A 23,153-nucleotide genomic window follows, 5' to 3' on the forward strand; every position below is an offset into this window, starting at 1 on the left:
AAATGCAGTGTCAGTTACCTTTTGTTGTTTTGTTCTTTCCTCTTCTTGGAGAGCATTGATAATACCTTCAAGAGTAGGATTATTGTGATACTTGAAGGTAGTGACAAGTGTAGCATAGGTGTCAGGTAAGCTTTTGAGAAGCACAGCAATAGCAATATCTTCAAAGATGGGGGACTTCACTGATGCAAGCTGAACCATAAGACTGCGAAAATAATTGACATGAGAGGCTATAGTAACTCCCTCCTGCATATATAGATCAAAGAATGAGATCATAAGTGCAATCTTAGAGTTTTTAGAGCGGGGTCCAAAAAGGGTATCCAAAGTAATCCATGCTCGAGAAGCAGACTGTATGTCGGAGATGTGATGAATGTAATCATCTCCAAGACCGAGCAAGATGATAGCATAGGCTTTGTCATTCTTGGCAGTGGGAGCATAAGTGATAACTTGCTCAATGTCGGAATCTTCGGGAGCAGCAGGGTGAACAACGTCCCAAAGACTTTCTTTCATAAGATGGCACTTGATTTTGATTTGCCAAGTATGAAAGTTGGACCCATTGAATTTGTCAATAGACATGAGAGAATGAGTAGAAGAGGCCATGTGGGAAGGTCTTACCTCTTGCTAAAATGCAAGGGCAGTGTCTATTCCCTTACAAGATTGCAGAAATAAATGAAAGAAAAGATCCAAATTGTTTTTAGAAGCCGGCTCTCTCACCACTTGTCAAGGCCATAACATGTGACAGCCCATCGAAGCATGAGGAACTAGCAGTTTGCAGATATGAGGATAACAAAGGGACTGACCAGCAAACTGAAGGAGACAATGCACAATACCTTGTAGACTTTTCAAGCGCAATAAATCCCAGGCAGAGACAGCCCCTTGAGTCGATGAAGAAGGCAGCCAAAGGAACGCATCAGGGTAGTACGATAAACGTCCAAAGCTGAGGCGGCTCCAAAAAATTGTTGAGCTGCTGCATGTGCAATACTAGATGACAGAAGCGCAGTTAGTTGTTGGGCTGCTATAGCAGCAGGTCGACTACCAAAAGCAGGGCCAGCTAAGCAGCGGCCAACAGCAAAGGTGCGGCCTGTTCTGAACCAAACGACTGCAGGCTGTCGCTTACAGGAAACAAGGGCGAACTAGGAATGGCAACGGCTGAGTCAGTACTTGAGCTGCCATGGACTGTGGAGAGCAAGAGCAGCGAGTAGATAGTCGGTGAGCTGAGGCTATGGTGGGTTGAAGGGAGCCATGATAAACCTGCTCTGATACCATGTAAGAAAAATGGGGGAGAGACAAAGCTAAAACTGAAACTGAAATGAGAGCAAGACTAAAAAGGAAACACAAAGCTTAGACATACCTTGAGATGAGTGTAGACAAGACACAAGATAGATACTTTCATTGATGTGACACCCACAATATATAGGTGAGAAGTACAAGATAGAGTAGAGTGACTTATGGGACAATTATAGAGGTGCCACGTGGCATACACTGAGATGACCAAGACTAAAAGTACTCCTAGTGAGCACTTATTTCCAACAAGCATTACTTGATCCTAGTCGGCCTTATGTTCTTGAAACTGATGCCAGTTACTATGCTATCGGGGCTGCTTTATTTCAAGATAGTAGACCGGTTGCTTTTGAAAGTAAAAAGCTAGACGACACTCAATCTCGTTGGCCAACCCTTGAGAAGGAGCTTTATGCTGTGATTCATGCTCTCAAGGTTTGGAGACATTATTTATATGGCTCCAAGTTTGTGGTATTGACTGATCAACAGTCAATCAAGTATGTTTGTGACGCGGATGATTTGAGAGGAAGGAAAGCTCAAGAGGCGGAGTTAATGCAAGATTTTGATTTTGAGATCCGTTATCGGAAAGGGTCCATGAATAGTATTGCAGATGCGCTTAGTCGAATTAGAGAGGTGAATACTTTGTCGTTCACCGAGATTTCTACTGACTTATTTCAGTCATTGAGAGGGCTTTGCAGGACTGATAGTTATTTTGGTCCATTTTGGCAGAAGATCCAGGACGGGAGCTCATTGATTGACCAAGACTCGATGATTGAGGAGTCTACCATTTAGGCTGCAGGAGGCCAGTGGATGATTCGGATGGTTTACTATTCTGTAATGACAAAATTTGTGTACCACAGATCCCGGACATTAGGTCCAAGATTCTTAAGGAGTGTCACGACGCCCCTTGTGCTGGACACCCTGGGGTACACACGACGCTTTCGTTAGTGAAACACACTTTTTATTGGCCAAAGATGAAAGGGTATGTAGAAGATTATGTTCTCAAGTGTCAAATTTATCAGGCAAATAAAGCTGAACGCTTTAGACAGGCTGGGTTGTTGCATCCTTTGCAAATCCTAGGTAATAAATGGAAAAGTATTTCCATGGATTTTATTACCGGATTGCCAAGAACACATCAAGGCCACGATTCTATTTGGGTTGTGGTAGATCGCTTGACAAAAATGGCTAGATTTTTACCGATTCGGAAGACTATTACAGCTACGCAATCAGCACGGTAGTTTATCGAGCAATTGTTTAGATTGTACGGGTTACCGCAGGACATAGTCAGTGATAGGGACTCTAAGTTTACGAGTGACTTTTGGAAACTTGTTTTTGAGAAGTTGGAAACAACTTTGAATTTGAGTTCCTCTGATCATCCTCAATCTGATGGCCAGACTTAAAGAGTGAATTAGATTTTGGAGGATATGCTTAGAGCATATGTATCCCAAAGAGAGTTCATGGGAGAATTATCTTCCTATGTTAGAATTTGCATATAACAGTACTAAGCTTACGAGTATAGGGTTTAGTCCTTTCATGCTTATGTATGGTTTTCAACCTCGATCACTTGTTACAGTAGGAGTCTTAGGACTTCAGCATGATGCAGTACGTAATTTTTGCAAGATATGCAGGAAATGTTACAAGTTGCGAAGGAATCTATTAGAAGTACTCAAGACCGAGACAGGTTTTATTCTAATAGACATCGTTCACCCAGAGAGTTCTCTGAAGGAACGATGGTGTATTTGCGAGTTCCGAAAGATTCCGAGACTTTACGGACAGGTCGATCTCCGAAATTATCCCCTAGATACTGTGGACCATTTCGTGTTACACGATGGATTGATTCAGTTGCATATGAATTGGATTTGCCTTCTCATGTGAAAGTTCATCCTGTATTTCATGTCAGTAGACTTAAGGAAGTAATGGGTGGAGCAGATCAGTTAGTTACTTCTCAAGAAATTATAGATGTCGAGGACATGACATTTGTTCCGCACGAACCTGAAAAGATTCTTGGATTTTGTGAAAGAAGATTGCGTGATACGCTTATCACGGAATACAAGATCAAGTGGAAGGATCGTGTTGAGAAGGACGCTACATGGGAGACATTGACTACTCTTCAGAGAGATTACCCTGGCTTTTTAGTGAGCTCAGGAGTGAGCTCTTAGAGGAAGGGGAGTATGTCATGTGCACAGTGTGTATCTACCGTGTGCTACACGCACGCAAGACTAGTTTCGAGGCTTGGGGAAGCTTGGAGCTAGGCAGGCTGATTGACGAGCTGAGTTAGGGATAGACTAACAGGCGGGCACCCAAGTATGGACGGGCGGGCGCCCAAGTGTGGACGCCCGATGACCAGCCAAGAGCCTATAAAAGGGTGGCCAAGGTTAGTTATTGGGATATATAGAGTCTCGCGAGTTTGTGAGAGCTCTATGGTCTTGGAGCCTGGATGTAGTGCAGACGTGCACCTGCTTTACGCAACCAAGGCCGGCAGCAGTCTCGAAGCCCGTGAGGGCAGCTTCATGGCGGTATGGGACGTCGCGAGGAGGAGATTGGTTGGTACGTCAGCCTAGTTAGCTCAGCTCGTGGCTCGGTGGGGACAGCCAAGACTGTGGGCTTGCCCACGGCTGTTATGGTTGGGAGGTGAGTCAGGCCTGCACCCCCTTGTTTGTTTGTTTGTTTTGTTTGCAGGATTCGAGTCTCGAACCAAGGACGATCACGAGGAGATCCGTGGGGATTTGACACCACCAGCCATGGCTAGGGCTGGAAGGGCTGTCGGCCAGCCCTAGGGGCTCTGGCGGCCAGGTAGCCGACAGGGCACTAGGCCCTACGCTGCTTGTCGGCCCAGGTGTGGGACAGCCCACACAGGCTGCCCAGCAGCTCAACAGGAATGCATGGATGGCCAGCATAGAGAAAGGTGTGAAACCATGATTTAATAGGCATTAAATGCCTTATTTCAGGTTGTGGAGACAATTGCTGCCACCGGACTTCTGTGTGTTGGCCGACTAGGTACATGAGAGAGTATAAAAAGCCCAACCACATTTTCAGTCCACAATCTCATCATTCACAAAGTGCTTGAGCATCTCAAGGGCCCGCACAACCAAGGGAGAAGCTAACACAAGGGTGAAACTTGAAGGTCAAGGGTAGAGGTTTACCTCAGCCAAGAAGGTCAAGTTTTAGTCTTTATTTTCTGATTTGCATCATTCTAATAAAGCAAATACACCATTCGTGGTGGGGGCCCTACAGAGGGTATTCGGGACCCAAAACTATGTCCTCTTCTCCCCCCCTCCCCCCCCCTCTCTCTCTCTCTCTCTCTCTCTCTCTCTCTCTCTTCGCTTTCTGCCGCCCTGCCCCCCTTCGCTTCTGCGCTGCCCTCCCCCCCCTTCACTTTCTGCGCCGCCCCGCCCTTCCCTGCTCTCTCTCTCTCTCTCTCTCCCTCTCCCTTTTTGCTGTTCGGCCGCCTCTCTTTCCTGCCTGGACTGGCCCGTCTCTTCGCTTTCTTCACCGCCCCGCCCTTCCCTGCTCTCTCTCTCTCTCTCTCTCTCTCTCTCTCTCCCCCCCCCAATCCCTTTTCGCTGTTCGGCCGCCTCTCTTTCCCGCCTGGGCTGGCCCGTCTATTTGCCCCCCTTTTCCCTCCCACCCTTCCTCACGCCCCCAAGGCAGCAACATAACTCTCTCTCTCTCTCTTGAATCTCCTCTCTTTCCCTTTCCCCTACATGACTTGAAACCCCCCCCCCCTCCCTGTTGCTGCTGTTTCGCGGTGGTGTCATGGATTAATTTTCAGTCCATTGGCTGTGGGAAGTTCTGCAAAAAGTTATGGCCAAGACCGGGTTTAAAGACGAGCTCGTGAAGGTGGAGGACAAGCTCGGCACAATTATCAAAGAAAACAAGAAGATGGTCGACTCTTCCGTTACCGCAATCATAAACCACCTCTCCAAACTCGAGAAGGGATTTGACAAAATCCAAGAGCTCGAAGAGAGATCTTCCAAGCAAGAGGCTGAGATTTCAGCCTTAAAGGAGGAACTAGTGGAGGCCAATTTGCATGCTAAAAGTCAAGCGGCTGAAATCTCAGCCCTCAAAAAGGAGTTGGAAACCACTTCAAAAAGCAAGCTTGAGGATGGAAAATTTCAGCCCTCCTTTATTGAAGAGCTGAATACCATCAAGGAACAAATGAGGATCATTCGAGAGGAGGAGGAGCAACATAAAGAGAGGACATCTTCATGGGTGGAGGTGATCACAAAGACACAAAAGAAGATGGACGAGGCGGAGAAATGGATCGAGGTCGCCAAGAAAGGGAAAGGTAATGAATCGCCACCCATCCCCACTCCCACCATCATCAACATGACCCTTGAAGAGGAGCAAAGGAGGAAGACCCGGGCCTTACATGTACGAGTATCTGGTCACCAAGGAGCTCTTCTCTATGATGGGCATTGAAGCCACGCACACAAAGGCATGGAGAGTGGGAAAGAAGAGAGAAGGTAGTGGCGAATCTTCTAAGGAGAGAGCACTTATCATTCGTTTCCCCTCCATGGAAGCGAAGGACTTCTTGAAGAGACGTCCTACACTCAAGAAGACGGGAATATTTCTTGGAGATGACCTCACACTCTCGCAACTTGCCCACATGAAAGAAGTTATGCCAGAGATAAGGGGAGCCCGAGAGAAAGGGAAAGTGGCCTTCTATAGAGATGGTAGAGTGGTGATTATGGAGAGGCGCTCTTCATGACGGCGCGAGACCTATGGGACTACACTCAAAGTTGCTACTTGGAATTGTAATGGATCTCTACGCCTTGGTGTAGGGGCTTTTGAGAATAGTTTCACTGGGAGGGACATCATCTTCTACTGTGAGACGCATCAGGCTCCTCGACAGTCCATGCCACATGTTAGTGGATACCGATGGGAGACAGCTTGTAGACAGGAGACTCATTCAAAGCATAGAGGACGGGGCTCAGGAGGAGTGGCAGTATTGTTTAGAGAGGAGCTACAGCCACTGATACATATAGTCCGCAGAGATGAGCAGGCTAGGTACATGTGGGTTAGACTGAGGGCAGAGACGGGCAGATATCTCTACATTGCTATATGCTATTTTGCTCCTAGTACATCAGTGTATGCATCACCTAGCGGGCAGTCTCCCTTTTCTATTTTGGATGATGACATTTGGGAGTTCTCCAGGGATGGTGACATCATTCTCCTGGGGGACTTCAATGCCAGGACCGCCCATAACCAGACAATATTTTATGATACCTCAGAGGAGATGTTGAGGGAGCTTGATGTTAGGGATATGGGCCTATCTAGACTCTCACAGGATGAGGAACATATAGTGTATGGGTGGTATTTGATAGACATGGGGACTGCACATGGATTGGCCATCCTGAATGGCCTACAGAGATTCCCGACATCGGGCGGTTTCACTAGCTTTCCACATAGGCATGGTGCTAGTACAGTGGACTATGTTATGGCTCAGCCCAGTCTCATTCCCTCTTTTCAGGATTTTATGGTAGGCACTAGGCCGGTTGGAATAGTGGTGGATCATGCTATCTTGTCCTTCACTCTCACATTTCAGTTCAGCACAGCTCCATTGGGACAGGTCTCCACACATACTCGTTATACCTTTACGAGGGAGACTGACACCGTGTACACGGATGAGATATACAGACGCTTATGTGCCGAGGAGCCGGGACGGCCATTAGATGAGCTCACTCAGATATTGATAGAGACGCTTCATGCTGCAGCATCAGAGGCATATCCCCATAGTCAGCCTACACGGAGACGATCTGGGAACATGCCCCAGAACAGTTGGTATGATGAGGAGTGCAGAGAGATGAGGATCAGATTACAGAGAGAGGTGCTCATGGGTGTTACCACTCACAGACAGTCACGGATTACCTTTCGGCACCTAGTGCGACGGAAGAAGAGGGCTTATCTTGCTCAGTTAGAGAGGGATTTGTATCAGTTATTTATGAGTCAGGACTCAGGAGAGGCATGGAGACTATTCCATGAGCATTCACCATCACCAACCATTACCTCCACAGAGATTTGGGGTGAGTATGCAACATCCCTGTACACAGCAGCAGGACAGCCGCCCCTGCCAGACCCATCGGAGCCATGCCCAGAGACATGTGCTTTCTTTACTGCTGAGATGGTAAGGAAAGCTATTGACAGGATGAGGACTGGGAGAGCATATGATCATGATGGTTTGGTAGCAGAACACTTTATTCATGTCAGAGATATGCTTGCAGAGCTTATTGCTATGATGTTTAACCGAGCCATGTGTGAGGGTTTTCCTGAGACTTGGAATATGTCCACGATTGTGCCTATCTTCAAGTCAGGGGATCCCATGCTTCCTGGGAATTATCGTACCATCATGATTGGTCACACATTGGCTTGATTATATGCATCTATTCTTGAGCAGGAGTTGAGTAGATGGGTAGAGAGAGAGGGCATACGTGCATCAGGGCAGGCAGGGTTCAGGAGAGGTTTCTCCACTCTTGACCATATCTTGACACTCAGAGCTATTATTGAGGAGGGCAGATTATATGGCAGGAGGATTTATTGTTGCTTTGTGGGTTTCCGCAAAGCTTTTGACACAGTACCGAGAGCCAGACTGATGCGCAGACTACAGGAGATGGGGGTGCCCACAAAGCTGATTTGGGGAATCATGGCTTTATACAGGACAGTTGTGGGGCAGGTACGTACAGGGCTGCCCCCTTTCTCCTACCTTATTTGGGATGTACGTGGATGAGGTTTCAGACTATGTACAGCGGGAGGGTGATAGAGGAGCACAGCTAGCAAGGACATGGATTCCGCTGTTATTGTATGCTGATGATATTGTGCCGATCTCAGATTCTCCAGAGGGGATGCGGCGTCATTTGGATGCATTGCACACGTTTGCACAGGACAGTGGATTGTCTGTTAACCTTGGTAAAACCAAGGTGATGGTGTTTAACACCACAGCACAGTGGGTTAGGAGGTCAGTACCCACCTTTACATATGGTCAGGAGACAGTGGAGTATACAGATGCATATACTTACCTTGGTGTGGTTTTTAGTGGCCCCCAGAGCTTATGCAGCATTGGGGAGACTAGAGAGGATGTGTTCGCAGGTTCAGTTTCAGGAACCTCAAATAAAGCTCTGGCTCTTTGACACTTTGGTCACTTCAGCCATGCTGTATGGAGTGGAGATATGGGGACCCTCAGTGGATCACCACAGCCGAGCTGGTAGCATTGATGGATGGAGACGTATGGAGAGGCCCTTGGTTTCTATGATTTCCCGGATGATTAGGGCCAAGGCCTCCGTACCACATGATATTATCCGTGCTGAGATGGCTGCCCCCCCATTGGTAGTAGAGGCACTCACTCGATCAGTCTCCTTTATACATAGCACTTGGGCTCTCCCTAGAGACAAATATGCTCGCTTAGCCCTGGAGTCTTCACGACAGTTGGCATCACAGGGAGACGGATCATGTTGGTATTCACAGATAACAGCTTGGTTCCAGCTGCATGGCTTTAGTATGGACAGGCTACCTCCATTTCAGTACTCCCTGGATGCACCCTCCCTCTCTCTCACACGGGCAGAGATTACCAGACTTATCACGCAGGACTTGATTCAGCTGGACACTAGGAGGACATGGATACAGCCGACACACGAGCTTGGTACGAAGATGGCTTTCTATAGAGATCATCTTCTCCAGCTCACGCAGGATGGGTTTGTGATTAGACCCAGCTACATGGATACTCATCTTTCTCATGGGGTACGGTGTGCTATTGGTCAGATGCGCACATCCTCACACCAGCTAGAGATTGAGACTGGCAGATTCAGAGGAGTACCAGCTGAGGCCAGGATTTGTCAGCTGTGCTAGATGGAGCCAGAGACAGAGTTACATTACATATGTCACTGTCCAGTATATTATGAGATATGAGGCCGTTTTCACTGCCTGTTTAGAGAGGGTTTCGGACCACTTTCTAGAGTCATGAGATACCAGGATCAGAGATGCCTCGGATTATACTTGCTGGAGCTTCGTAGACATAGAGAGGGTCTCTTGAGAGGGAGGGGATCAGAGAGGGAGAGACACCTACAGAGGCAGATTACAGACTTCTTTCGACTAGAGATTGAGCAGTCAGGCCAGCAGGCATTGCAGCTAGCCCCAGAGTATAGCCGCACCAGAGGTACACTGATTGATCGGGCTATAGAGCTGGGGAGGTCCAGGCGTCCCAAGATGAGAGGCCCATCTCGACACCGGCGGAGACTACAACAGAGGATGAGGACCATACTGGCACGGCATGGGAGACGTCCAGTCAGAGTACTCACCATGGAGGACATTGAGGATATCCGCCATCGACCGATGAGAGACATCTTTGGATAGTGATGTGTATGATGCTTACCTTTGTTGCTGGAATTTTCCTCCCAGATGTTATCCATTAGGAGCTCCTAGTACCGTACTTTTCCTCATAGTTGTTTCAGTTTTAGTTAGTTGTTTAGTTGTTTTTAGCTTTTCTTACACAGACATTGTATCAGATCCACCAATTGTTGTAACCTTTTTGGTCTCATAGGTCATTTTGGCCTTCTGAAGACGTTAATATATCATTTCATTTCATTTCATTTCTCTCTCTTTCTCCCTACAGAGGGTATTTGACATTTTGGAGAGTGGTATACCATCTATTCGGAGCTGAGGTTGCTCCCATGTTTTTATGTTCTCAGTATTCCATGACGAGTTTCCATGGACAGTTTTGTATCACCCCAGTGAGATAGCTATATTTATGTTTTCATTCTGTTTTATTTTCCATTCCATGATGAGATATGCCATGGACATTATTGTATCACTTTGGTCTCATAGGCCCATTGGGTCTTTAGTAGACGCTTAATATCTCTCTCTCTCTCTCTCTCTCTCTCTCTCTCTCTCTCTCTCTCTCTATTTTCTGCACATCTACTTCAGTTTTGTGCATTATGTTCGTCGTGAAAGATTGTAGAATTCTGAGCATTGAAGTAACCGATTCGACCACGAAGCTTCCACATGTTACAGTACCTGCATTAGTTCTTCTCCTCCGCTTCCTTCTCTATCAGTGTTTGGTTGCTGGGTGTGGGGGCTGCGTTTTTCAGCCCTGGACAGCAGTTGGTGGTCCTCTTCTTCGCGTGTGGAGCGCTACAGACTTGTGGCATCTTCAGCCTGCCTCTTCTTCGATGGATCTACCTACTTTGTGAGTGTTTTCCGGCAAGTTTTGGTGGACTGTTTGCTACTGTCCAGCCCCTTTCTCTCTCAGTTTTGAGAGGGGGCTGCTTGATCTTCGTACCTCGTTCCGTTGGAGAAGTGTTGGAGATTGGTGGAGTGTTGAGGTCATCAGTGGCACAGAGGTGTGCTATTGCCGTGGATATGGGTTCCCTCTTGGAGGAGGCATCTATCCTTGTTTCTTAAGAGAAGGTAAGGTTCCCTCCTAGTGGACAGGATCAGGCACTTGCTACAATGCAACAGCTAGGACGGTGTCACTACTACTCTTTTGGAAAGCAGGTTCATTTGGCCAAGGATTGCAAGACCAAAGGTACAACCCAGGTTTGGACCATGTTTTCAAAGATGGGCAACGATCATATACAGGATGATGACTCTAATACTTCTAGTGTCCCCAAGGCTGCAAAAGCCAGGGAGGACTTGGATGGTCAACTTCTATAGTTATACAGATAGTTTTCCCCCATGTGCTTGTAGCCAGAGGAGGCTTGTGGGCAGGAGGGAGCTGTTAGTAGCTCCATTTCTGGTGCATGGGAACCGTGAGTCGGAGTTCCAAGCACGAACAATATCTGGCAAGACAAGTTCATTTTTTGGAGCTCTGGACTAGATGTGTTCCAAGTCGATTGCTTGGTGTAGCAGAGATTATGGACTAGATGAGTTCCAAGTTCATTGTTCGAGGTTTTCTGGACATGATGTGTTCACAGTCCAATGTTGAGGTGAATGGAGTTCATTGCACACTGGTGTGAGAATTCGGAGCCAAGCAGATTTCTTTGCTGTCCAGGGTGGCATTTTTGTTTTGAAGAGACAGGTTGGCAGTGTGAGGGCACAAGGAAGAAAGGACTAGATGTACGAGAGATCAAAGCAAAACCACACAGCATGAAATATGTGAGTGAATATATATATAATAGTGGGTGCAAATATGTACAAGAGCCCTCTGATGTGAGGTGACTCTGAGAAGAAAGATGAGTGCAGAAGCAAAGATGATGTGCACGGTTGGTGACGAAGGCTCGCGTCAATGTGAGGCAAAGCACTCGAGTGGTGGTCGGTGTCGAAGGCTCACGTGTAGCAGAGAGTGGGCTGCTGTCCCGATGGTGAGAGCTTCAGCAAAAACGCTGATATGCTCTATGTATAGCAGAGGGGGCTGCTATCCCATGGGCTGTGGTAAAACGCAGATGATATGCTGATGTAAGCACTGATGTGAGCCCTGAAGCAAGCGCTGATGACAAGCTGATGTAAACACTGATGTAAGCCTTGATGTAAGCGCTGATGTCTGCTGATGTAAAACGTAGATGAAGTGTTGATGTAGGCGCTGATGTATGCTGATGTAAAACGTAGATGACAGTGCTGATGATGTAAGACTGATGTAAGCATGATGCAAGGCTGCTGTAAAACGCTGATGATAGCAGAAGTAAAACGCTGATGACAGCAGATGTAAAACACTGATAATAGTAGAGAGGGCTGCTGTCCCACAGTGGCCTGTAGCTGCTGTCCCGGGTAGTGGCCAAATGACAAATGCTGAGGTGCTGTCCTGTCAGGCAGAGATGGTGGTGTAGAGCCCGACAGAAGCAGCAGCAGCAGAGAGTGGTACTGGATATGAGCAGTGAAGTGGTACATGAATGATGAATGATAGGCAAGGCTATATATACTGAGGGAGGGGTGTTGGTCGGTCAGCCTAAAAGGTGTAGGCCAGTAGCCAAGACAAAAAAACCCTAAATAAAACATAAAAATACCCAAAAAAATCTTTTTTGAGGGCTGGGAAAAATACTCCTCTTAGGCCAAAAAGGGGACCATGAGAGAAGATGATGGATGCTAGGGTCCTAGACTGACACAATGGCAGAAGGAATGTATCCCCCTCTGGAAACAAAATCTAATAAAGTCAGAGAGGGCGATCGTGATGGCAAAAGTGGTGTAGATGAGTGGATGTACATGGGTTGATCGTCTCCCAAAGAAGGATCTTGAACGGGACTCTCCACTGAGTAAGAAGTCCCATTCCCTATGTGGTCTAGAACAGAGTTTGGAGAAACAACTTCTGGTGAGAGAAATTGGTCCTCCGGGAGTGCGGGTAGATGATCCATGCTGTTTGCTATGGAGGTCTTCAATCCCTTTGCTCACGATAGCTCTGATACCATCTAAGGGCAAACGGACGAAAGGACCAAATGTACGAGAGATCAAAGCAAAACCGCACAGCATGAAATATGTGAGTGAATATATATATAATAGTGAGTGCAAATATGTACAAGAGCCCTCTGATGTGAGGTGACTCTGAGAAGAAAGACCCAGTGCAGAAGCAAAGATGATGTTGGAGTTGAAGCACGGTTGGTGATGAAGGCTCGCGTTGATGTTATTAAGGGACTAAGGTTATGTAGAAGGGTGAGAGAAGGGTGTGAGTGTGAATGGACTTGAGGTCCACTTGTTCACCTATTTAAAGGTGAGGCCATGAGGCATTTTGCATGAGAGCAAGGCCTAGTTGTATGTATAAGCAACTTAATAAGCAAGATATTATTCTTGTATTTTGTGAGTCTCTCCACTCCACACACTTGATCTAGCATGAGCACCACGTTTTCTCAACATGGTATCAGAGCTTAGGTGATTTGAACCACTTGTGGTGTAGATTAGGTCAAAAATATCCATTTTTTGCTTATCCTTCTTGTGTGGAGCTCAACCTCCAGCCCTTGGAGGCCTTCCACAAGCATGTAGAGGGCTCATCACTCCACGAATCCTTCATGAAAGTTGAAGAGCAGCACCGGGCGTTGCAGTTCGTACGGCTAATTTCATGATAGCTTCTGGCGCTGCGACGGCATTGCCCACGAAGTAGCTCGCCTGCGTTTTCTACCTGCTACGCTGGTCGTACAGCCATTGCTTGGCTGTAGACCACAATAAGCAAAGCCACTTTAGGGCTTTAATAGCCCATTGTGTGGAGTACCTACAGCTGCAATCTCAGCTTATTTCGTCCACGGATGCGCCGGCTGGAGGAGAAAAACCAGGCGCCTCTTTCATTTTCACTCAAGCTTTCCATTAAAGCTTGAGTTTTTGGGTTTTGTTTTCTCTAATCAACACTCCCTTCCACTAATCACTCAAGTGTGAGAGTGAATGAGTATTGCTGGTCTTTATCTTGATTTTGAAGTGTTTTCCATCCACATGAGGTAGTGCAACAACCTCATGCCCGTCAAGCTTCAACATCAACACCAATTTTTATGCTTTCAAAGTGATTAAAGTGTGCTTCTAAGCACTAATTGTGTTGTTTAACACTAATCACTCTGTTAATCCAGCAAAGGGAGGTTATCTTAAAGTGTTTTTAAACACTAATAGTGTTATTAAACACTAATGTTGAGTTAATCACCAAAATAAGTGTCATTTGATACTAAAAATGTGCTTTTTAGCACTAATTGTATTTTATACACACTAATGGTGATATTAATCATCAACCAAAGTGTTGCTAAACACTAAGGTGGTCTTAACCATCAAAGGAGGAGGTCATTTACATTAAGAAGGCTCTTCTTCATCAACATGGAGGCCGGGCATACACCATAAGTGCCACATTCAAGTCTTCATCGACAAACCGCTTCTTCCAAAAAGAAATGGTGCAATCATGAACCAATAGTCTTCATCTCATAAGCTAAAGAGGTTGAAGAATTCTGGTTTTTTATCATCAAACTCAGATTTTTGAGTGGCTTTAAAGTTGAACACATGTACAATAAGTGTTCATCTTCAATGTTTATGTGTATTACTCTTGAGGCCCTTGTTTGTAAGAGGCATAGGCAAGCCATCAGCCGTATGCGCTCGTTTCCCAAGCCCAAGGCATTTCATTCCGTTGCATATTCTGCATTTTCATCATCCAAGATGAGTTGTAAGGTTGAGCATAGCATCCCTAAATGCTCTACCTTGTTGGTTGTCATGATTTTAAGCATTTTTTGGCATTACTTTTGTAAGAGGCATTGGCAACATTATGAGCCATGTCCTCTCCTTCTTGAGCCAAAGATGATAAACCTTATTTGTTTGAGTATTTACCTTAACCAACTACTCATTAAGCTTGTAACTTCAAACCCTAAAGGGTATCATTTAACTAACATGCATAAAAGCTATTGTAATTGTGGAGTAGACACTGCCCTTGACCAATGCATAAGGCAAGTGGTAAGACCCTCCCTTTTCCTTCCCCATTTAAATCTACCTCACTACCCATGGAGGAGATATGGTATTCAAGGAAGCATCGAGCATGTTGGAGGACCATCTAAAAGCAAACCACTTAAGCAATGGTGGCAGCCTGCTTATGATCATTGTGTGAGAATGGTCAAGGTGGAAAGCATATGGTGGAAGCAATGGCATGTATCTCTTAAGCATGTCATCTACAAGAAGCCAAGCAAACACAGAGAGTGGGGTGCACCATCATTGAGGTGTACATTTTCACCGACAAACAAATAAAGACTTAGATGGCATCAATGTAATAGCCTTTAAGGCTCTAGGAACACTTTTTTAAATCCTAGATAACCACACCTATATTCAAGCCTTGTACGCCTAATGTTATAAAGGCACCTTATGTCCAATACCACCTATTCCATCCTTCCATAGTTGGTATTGAGGGGGGGTATTAAGGGACTAAGGTTATGTAGAAGGGTGAGAGAAGGGTGTGAGTGTGAATGGACTTGAGGTCCACTTGTTCACCTATTTAAAGGTGAGGCCATGAGGCATTTTGCATGAGAGCAAGGCCTAGTTGTATGTATAAGCAACTTAATAAGCAAGATATTATTCTTGTATTTTGTGAGTCTCTCCACTCCACACACTTGATCTAGCATGAGCACCACGTTTTCTCATCAGATGTGAGGCAAACACTCCGAGTGGTAGTTGATGTCAAAGGCTCGCGTCGGTGGATGCAGAAGCACTCCAAGGTGGTAGCGGCAGCGGAAGATGAGGTGATGCAGGCTCTGATGACAAGGGTGCTGCTGTACCTGAGGTGGTAATAGATGAAGAGCAGAGAGGGCTGCCGTACCGAGTGGAGATGGTGGTGGTGCAAGCTCTGATGACAAGGGTGTTGCAAGACCTGAAGGGTGCAAGCTCTGGTGACAAGGGTGCTGCGTACCTGAAGGGTGGAGAGGAGCAAAGAGGGGTGCCGTCCCGAGTGGTGCAAGCTCTGGTGACACGGGTGCTGTGTACCTGATGTGGAAAGGAGAAGAGAGGGTGCCGTCTCGAGTGGTGCAAGCTTTGGTGGCGTACTTGATGTGATGTCGATGATGAAGCTAAGCAGAGAGTGTGCCATCCCGATGGTATGATGTAGCAGAGAGTGGGCTGCTGTCCCAATGGTGAGAGCTGAGGCAAAAACGTTGATATGCTCTATGTGTAGCAGAGGGGGCTGTTGTCCCATGGGCTGTGGTAAAACGCAGATGATATGCTGATGTAAGCATTGATGTGAGCCCTGAAGCAAGCGCTAATGAGACAGGCTGATGTAAACGCTGATGTAAGCCCTGATGTAAGCGCTGATGTCTGCTGATGTAAAAAGCAGATGACGTACCGATGTATGCTGATGTAAAATGCAGATGACAGTGCTGATGTAAGCAAAATTTATTTTATGTATGAGAAATATTTAAATGATAAAAGAGGAATTCCTATGAAATTTGCAATTCAATCATTTAAATGGAAAAAGTGAATTTCTTGGCATATTGAATTAAAGGATATTTTATTAAAGAAACGAGGGATTTTAGATAGATTTATTTTAAAAGAGGAATTCGCTCCACGTCTCGTTCGTATACATGGTAGCTTCAACACCACTTAAGAGGCAGACACTTTATTCTTAGGGCAGGCCGATAACAGGGAGACCTCATGTTTTTTATTTTGTAGGCCAGGAAAGTAGGTGCGCTATGGTGGGAGCAGCTGAACATCGTGAAAGGGGGAAATCGAAGGCCAAAGAAAACAAGGGAGAGACTGGGAAGAGCAGGCTGGAGCAGAAGCAAAGCAGGGGAAAGAGTAGGTTATGGGTTGGGAAGGGACTAGCAGGCGGAGGCAAGGGAAATGAGTTGGGTTGGAACTTGGAAGGGGCTGCAAAAGCTGAAAGCTCTAGGGGCAATGTGGCAGGGATGTGCACATGTCAAAAGAGGTCTTGTTAGGTCAATTGAGATTAATATGTTGACCATAGTACTAGTTATAGAGGCTCTTAGGTCTTGTTTTCCTGTAAGAGATTTTATAGTGAATAGTAGTTTAATGTTAAGAAAAAAGCACTGTTTAATGTTGAAGCTTTTCATTCTTACACCACCTCTTCTTTTTGTACCATTATAGCAATTTGCTGCACACTCAGTAATCTTGCATCTTTATTCACAGGGTTCATCAATGCAGTTAGTGTTTTATGGGCATAAGGATCTAGGACTGAAGCTGTCTTCAGTTAAAGAAGACCTTTTGCATCTCACATGTGGTTGCATGGAGGTGCTCACAAGGGAGAACAAGTATAAACCCTTAATGATAGATAAACACCAAGTGCGATCCTAGTATGCATCTTTGTTGTGGTTTTTAGTCAAAATCCAAGTTTGTGGGAATGAATAAAGAAGATGAAAGCGGCCAGTGCATTGGCATGAACAGCCTCAACCTCGGAGGCAAAACCTTTACTTTAGAGAATGTTCAGGAGTGTCAACGGTTATGCAACAGTCCTCAAAATTGCTTAAGGTGATTTTATTAAGCTGTACTTATCAATGCATCCACATTTTCTGAAAGACAATTATTTTTATTTCACATCTTTAACCACCACAAAATTTATCATGTGGTAAAAGAGCTTAGGTTATAGGAATGTTTGTGTCCTTCCAATATGGTGCAATTAAGTCCATCTTTGCCTCGTTATTTTGGCAGATATTTAAGTGAAGTGCTTGATTTGGAGGACTATGTGACAAAATCCTGCCATGCGTTTGTGTTGGACTACCTTCATGGCATCAATCTGTAAGACAAAATTTCTTTTTTTCTTGTTATACTGTGGCCGAATATGTAAAATCATGGGGACAAAATAAAAGATTCACAAAAGATTTTTTATGAGTGGATGCTTCCATAATTGCTAAGATTTCTAATTCTTGGCTTGTGGAAAAGCAAAAATGCTTGGGGTACATCTTTCTTTGCTCTTCTTGTCTTTTCACATCGGTTGCCACAGTATACCGGTTAAATTCTCCCATGGGGATAATAGTAGTTTCCATTAGCCTTTCTTCTATCTAGAAGTGTACCAATTTTGCATAGGTTACATCAGTAGGTCACGTTGTTGATGATGGCCAGTATGACATCCCATTATATATCGACAGCTAATTCCTACTAGAGCTAGTGATATTAACCTGTGTCTGTTGAGGTCCGCTGTATCCTTGACTTTGTCGGATCCATCTCTGAGAAAGAAAGAAAGAAAGAAAGTTGTATTAACGTCTTCAAAAATAGTAATAAAGAAAGATAACAAAAATCTAGAACTTTAAAATCTGATCTAGGTACATGAGCAGAGAGCTCTCATATCACCCTAATACATCCCTCATGGGCCGCTGTGACATGGTGCTCAAGGTGGTAAAACTGAGCTGGTGCGAGAAGGTCCTGCGATGATGGGAGATGATGGCCTGGATCTTCCTGTGGTGGCGTGGCCGTGGAGGGCCATGGGGTCTGGGGCGTCGAGCTCTGCATAACTCAGTGGCTCTGTCGAGTGTCACACCTCTCGGCCGAGCTCCTACACTAGCCTATGGTCTGGGTATGATGGGTGGATTGGCCCTCGGATTGCTGGTATGGAAGAAGTCAGTGAGAGCTCTCTGTGCTGGTCCTCGAGCAAGTACAGCTGATCTGGATCTCATTAAGGACTCCCTGTGTCTTTGGAGCTCTAGAAGAAAAAGTCTCAGGCATCTCTGATTCGGGAAGTCCATGATCCTGGAAAGTGGTCGGAACCCAGCTCGGAAGAGGCAGTGGAACCTCCCCCGAATCTCATAGTGCACGGGGCATCGGCATACGTAATGGTCCTGTGTCTCGGGCTTTGTTTGACAGAGCTGGCATATCCTGTCCTCTGGTGCGGCCGCCCTAGGTCCATATCTGGCAGTCTCCACTCTCAGTTGGTGGGACGAGGTGCGGATCTAGCCGATCGCACATCTCACCCCAAAGGATAGGTGTATGTCCATGTAGCGTGGACGGATGATGAACCCATCCTGTGTCGGGCATAGGAGGTGATCTCTGTAGAAGGCCATCTTTGTCCCCAGTGGACGACTAGGTGAACTCCATGTCCTTTGAGTATCCAGTCTAACAATGTCCTTCCTGATAACCTTGTTCCGCTCTGTGCGGCTGAGAGCAAATGATGGGGCCTCTATGCTGTACTGGAAGGGGGGGAGTGCCTCCATCTGCATACCGTGCATGCCAAACCAAGTGCCTACCTGTGCATACGAGCACTTTGTATCTACCTCAAGTGTCAACTGTCTCGAGGACTCCAAGGCTAGCTGGGGGTATCTATCAAGTGGAAGCTCCCATAGCCTATGCCAGTATGTCACTGTCTGGAATAGAGCCTCTGTCACTATTGGTGCAGCCCCCATCTCTGCCCGCACAATCTCATTTGGCACTGATGGTTTACTCCTAATCATGCGTGAGATCATCGCCACTAGGGGCCTCTCCATCGGCTTCCACCCATCATATACCTCCTCTGTATCTGTCTCGGCTGGCTCTCTCCTCTGTCTCCTCCTATGGTATAAGCTAGGACCCTAGATGGGGGCACCATACAGTAGTGCAGGTGTAACTAGAGTATCAAATAGCCAAAGCTTCGTCCTCGGCTCCTGAAATTGTATCTGTGATGAGCATTGCCTCTCTAGCGAGCCAAGGGCTGCATATGCCCTCATCAATCTAGTGTCAGCCGCCTTCCGCATCGAGAACTGAGGTCCAACCAAAGTGATCCCAAGGTATACATACGATTTAACATACTCCACAGGCTCTCCACTGTATGTACACTACTGTATTGCAGATCTACTTATCCACTGTGAGGAGGTGTTAAAGATCATGACCTTGGTCTTTCCAAGGTTCACAGTGAGGTCCTGGTCCTCGCAAAAGGCCTATAATGCATCCAAATGCCTCTGCAGCCCCTCTGGTGAATCAGAAATAAGAACAATATCATCTGCATACAAGAGGATCGGTATCAGGACTCTTGCCAAATGTGCTCCTGGTCCTCCTTGCCTGTCTATGTAATCCGAGATCTTGTCAATGTATAGACCAAATAGAGTAGGAGACAAGGGGCAGCCCTGCTTCACCCCGATAGTGCTGTCTATGATCTCTGAGTCACCTCTTGGAGCCCGTACTCTGCCTGCAATTGACTCATAGAGTGTAATGATCCCCCATAGCATCTCTGTTGGCACTCCCATATCCTGCAGTCTCCTCATCAGTCTGGCCCGTGGGACAGTATCAAAAGCTTTGCGGAAATCAACAAAGCAGCAGAATATCCATTGCCGGTGAGCTCTCCCCTCCTCAATGATCCCCCCGTAGTGTAAAGATATGATCTAGTGTGGAGTGCCCTCTCCTAAAGCCTGCCTGCCCTGGTGCTCTGAGTCTCTGCTCCTCGGACCATCTACTAAGCTCATGCTCCAAAATTGAACCATAAATCTTGGCCAAGGTGTGACCAATCATGATAGTCCTATAGTTGTTGGGGTCCATGGGGTCACCTGCTTTCAAGATAGGTACAATAGTATTTGATGACCAGCTGACGGGGAAGCCTTCACATAAAGCCTGTTAAACATGTGAACCAGTAAAGGGGATAGCGTGTCTCTAGCGTGGAAGAAATGCTCGGTGAGGAGTCCATCATGATCTTGTGCTCTCCTAGTCTGCATCCTGTCAATAGCATCTCTCACCATGCTGAGGTGAAAGAAGGAAGAGTGTGGGGGACGAGGTTCGGGTGGATGGGGGAGAGGTGGCTGCTCGGGGACATGGTAGAGAGAGGTGGCATAGGTGTGCCAGGTGCTGGGTGAAGTAATCGAAGTTGGAAGGCGATGATCCTGGAAGATCCTCCAGGCCTCCTTACAGTCCCTTCCAAGAAATAGCTGGTATAGCTCCTACTCAAGCCTTGCTAGGTAGGCTCTCTTCTTTCTCCGTGTGAGACGTCGAAAGATCACTCGCACCTGCTAGTGAGTGGTGGATCCTAGTGCCATCTCCCGATGTAGACGGGCTTGGGTATCACGACATTCCTTGTTGTACCAGCTATTCTGTGGGACAGTCCCTCCTGGTGATGTAGGGGTGGCTTTGGAGTGTGGGAAGGCGGCTGCAGCGGACGTATGGAGGGTGGCTGAGAGGTGTGTAGTAAGCTGATCAAGTGGGATGTGGGGGTTGAGGTCGAAGAGGATGCGGTAGACGTGATTAGAGTAGATGGAAGAGGTCTCTCTGGTGAAGTGCATGGTCGGCTGCAACACCGATGGGGCGAGGAGAGATGGTAAACTTCGAAATGAGTGGGATCAAAGAGAGGGATCCCATTAGGTAGTCCACTATACTAGCTCCATGTCCGAAGGGGTAGGAGGTGAAGGAGTTGGATCTAGGCCATCTAGCCAGGCCATTATAAATGGCTAGCCTATGAGCCCCGCCGAGGGCTAAGAGATACTCTCCATAGTCTGTGCGGGCTGCTGTATCCTATGATGTCCGCTCCAGATCTGTACCCACGTGTCAATCTCTTGGTGCATGGGATCATCTGTCTCAAAGAAGGGTACCTGTGCACCTGCGGTGCAGGCATTGAAGTCTGTAGCCAGGAGGATGTCCCCTAGACTAGAAAACTTCATAATGTCACCATAAAGGGGCTGGTACGGGGACACTCCATGGGTGGCATATTTAGAATTGGAGGGTGCAAAGTAACACACTGCAAGGTAGATGTCTCGGGCCCTCTCTGTCTAGATCCTCACCCACAAAAACCGTGCGGCCTCATCCCATCCGACCACCTGTATCACATGTTGAAGCTCCTCCCTATATAATAAAGCCACCCCTCCCGAACCCCGGGTACCCCCTACTGTGCGTGGGTGTGGGCGGTGATCAGACTCCCATCTGTATCTTCTCACCTTTGGAAGCCAACTCCCCTAGCACTGATGAGTCTCTGTGTATAAGACCAAGTCTCTCCCTCTAAATGTCTCCTCGAACAGACCTGCATCTGTCCTCAAGGCGCCATTGCCGTTCCAAACCGCAATCTCTAGCTTGGTCTCATGGGTCTCGCACCGTCATTGGGCACGTTGCTTGGTGATGATCACCCTCCCATCTCGGTACACTGCCCATTTCCCTGCCTTCCGTTCATCCAAGATGCGTGGCATGCATTCCCTCCTGTGTGCCATCTGTGCTAGTGTAAGATCGTCTTTGAGGTAAGTCTTTTCTCCTTTTAGTGCCCGCCTTTTGGTAAGGAATGCTTGCCTCGCCTCTGACCCCGCAAACTTGAGGATGAGTGCGCGTTCCTGGGTGGTGTCTTTGCCCACCTTCCATGCCTCGACGATGTTGGCACGGAAGCGGGAAAGCTGTTTACGCCCTTATAGGATGCCACACTTCCACACACGCACATAAACACACCAGAACACCAGACCAAAAAGCATGAACAAGACTTATATTTCAGATCTGGCTGTCACAACTTGTACCCAAACGAACAAAGAAACAAAAAAAACTCTCTGGCATCACCAAACACCAGCCACAGCTAATCAAGAGAGATTTACAACTCTGGCTTGAGTCCCCAGAAGAGGTAGAAAACCACAAAATACCATACACACGCACTCTCTCTCTCTGGCTCTCTGTGCTGATCCTCTGTCAGCCGCACTACAAACCCAAGCTCCACAATGCTACTAGCCCACCACCAAGCAGCCACACTGTATATCACCACACTAAGCCCAGATTTCCTGACGTTGATCAGCCTCCGCAGCAACACACCTTGCTCGTTCGGCGTTACTCTGTCAGTCAACGCCCTCTTCGTTGACGTACCCAGCCACCGCAGCTGTTGTGTTCAAAGTGAGGCCTCAACACTGTCATCCCTTGCGCACCCTAGAGACTGATGCCCTTTCTTCCTTTTAATCGCTCCAGTTACCAGCCGCAGCCCTTTCTGTTTCTGCATCTAGAGGCGGCCATCCCTTCCTCTCTCTCACTCTCCAGAGGAGGCACCTTCCTCAGTCGCCTTCAATACCCACCACCCTCTTTTCTCTTCTGCGCCTATGGCTGCAGCTACCCCACAAAAACACACAAGGGGCCCCCTCGTTGTCGCCAGCAGCTGCGCCAGTTGCCCGCCACGTTCAATTCAAAACCAACTGACTCTCTTTGTCGCCAGCACAACAGTTAGCCCAACATAACCCTTACCCAAGGCTTTCTCTTTTTAACTACCAGCCACTGTCGGCCACCCAAAAACCAGGTGATTCATTTATCCTCACTGTGCACACCAGAGGTCGCTTCCTCTTCAGTCGTCAGTTCGTCTCTCTTCGTTGCAGTTGGTGAGGTGCTTCGGTGCCGTTCACTCTGTTAGTGAAAACCCCCCCTTCTCTACAGCCGGCCCACTCTTCAACCTGCTCCCCAGCTAGTGGCGGGCCTCTCCCTCTGTGGCCTCCTCTTTGCTGCGCCTAGGCGACTTTCCAGCCCCTCACATGTGCACCTGTGGTTGCACACGTCCAAGAGGTCCCCCCCCTTGGCTTCATATAGTACCTGCGCCTCCGAGAGTCCCCCAGAACCGCACTCGCCAGCCTCACTTCACGTGCATCCAGCTCCCAGAAGATGCG

At 47.1% G+C, this 23,153-nt stretch overlaps 1 protein-coding gene across 3 annotated transcripts in view; it reads left to right on the plus strand.

Moving 5' to 3' along the window:
• LOC147636259 (uncharacterized) overlaps positions 1-23,153 on the plus strand; it is an 86,981-nt gene that overhangs the window by 18,874 nt on the left and 44,954 nt on the right. For 2 of the 3 annotated variants that reach the window (XM_086801124.1, XM_086801125.1), the window contains exons 2-3: positions 16,783-17,121; positions 17,302-17,388. In XM_086801124.1, the coding sequence (XP_086657250.1) occupies positions 16,994-17,121; positions 17,302-17,388 (215 nt within the window). In that variant the 5' untranslated portion in view covers positions 16,783-16,993. The remainder of the gene's footprint in view (positions 1-16,782; positions 17,122-17,301; positions 17,389-23,153) is intronic. The other variant, XM_086801126.1, reaches the window with a different exon arrangement.

Source organism: Cibotium barometz, chromosome 8, assembly GCF_041138505.1.
Source record: "Cibotium barometz isolate CiBa-2024 chromosome 8, ASM4113850v1, whole genome shotgun sequence".
Lineage (NCBI taxonomy): Eukaryota > Viridiplantae > Streptophyta > Polypodiopsida > Cyatheales > Cibotiaceae > Cibotium > Cibotium barometz.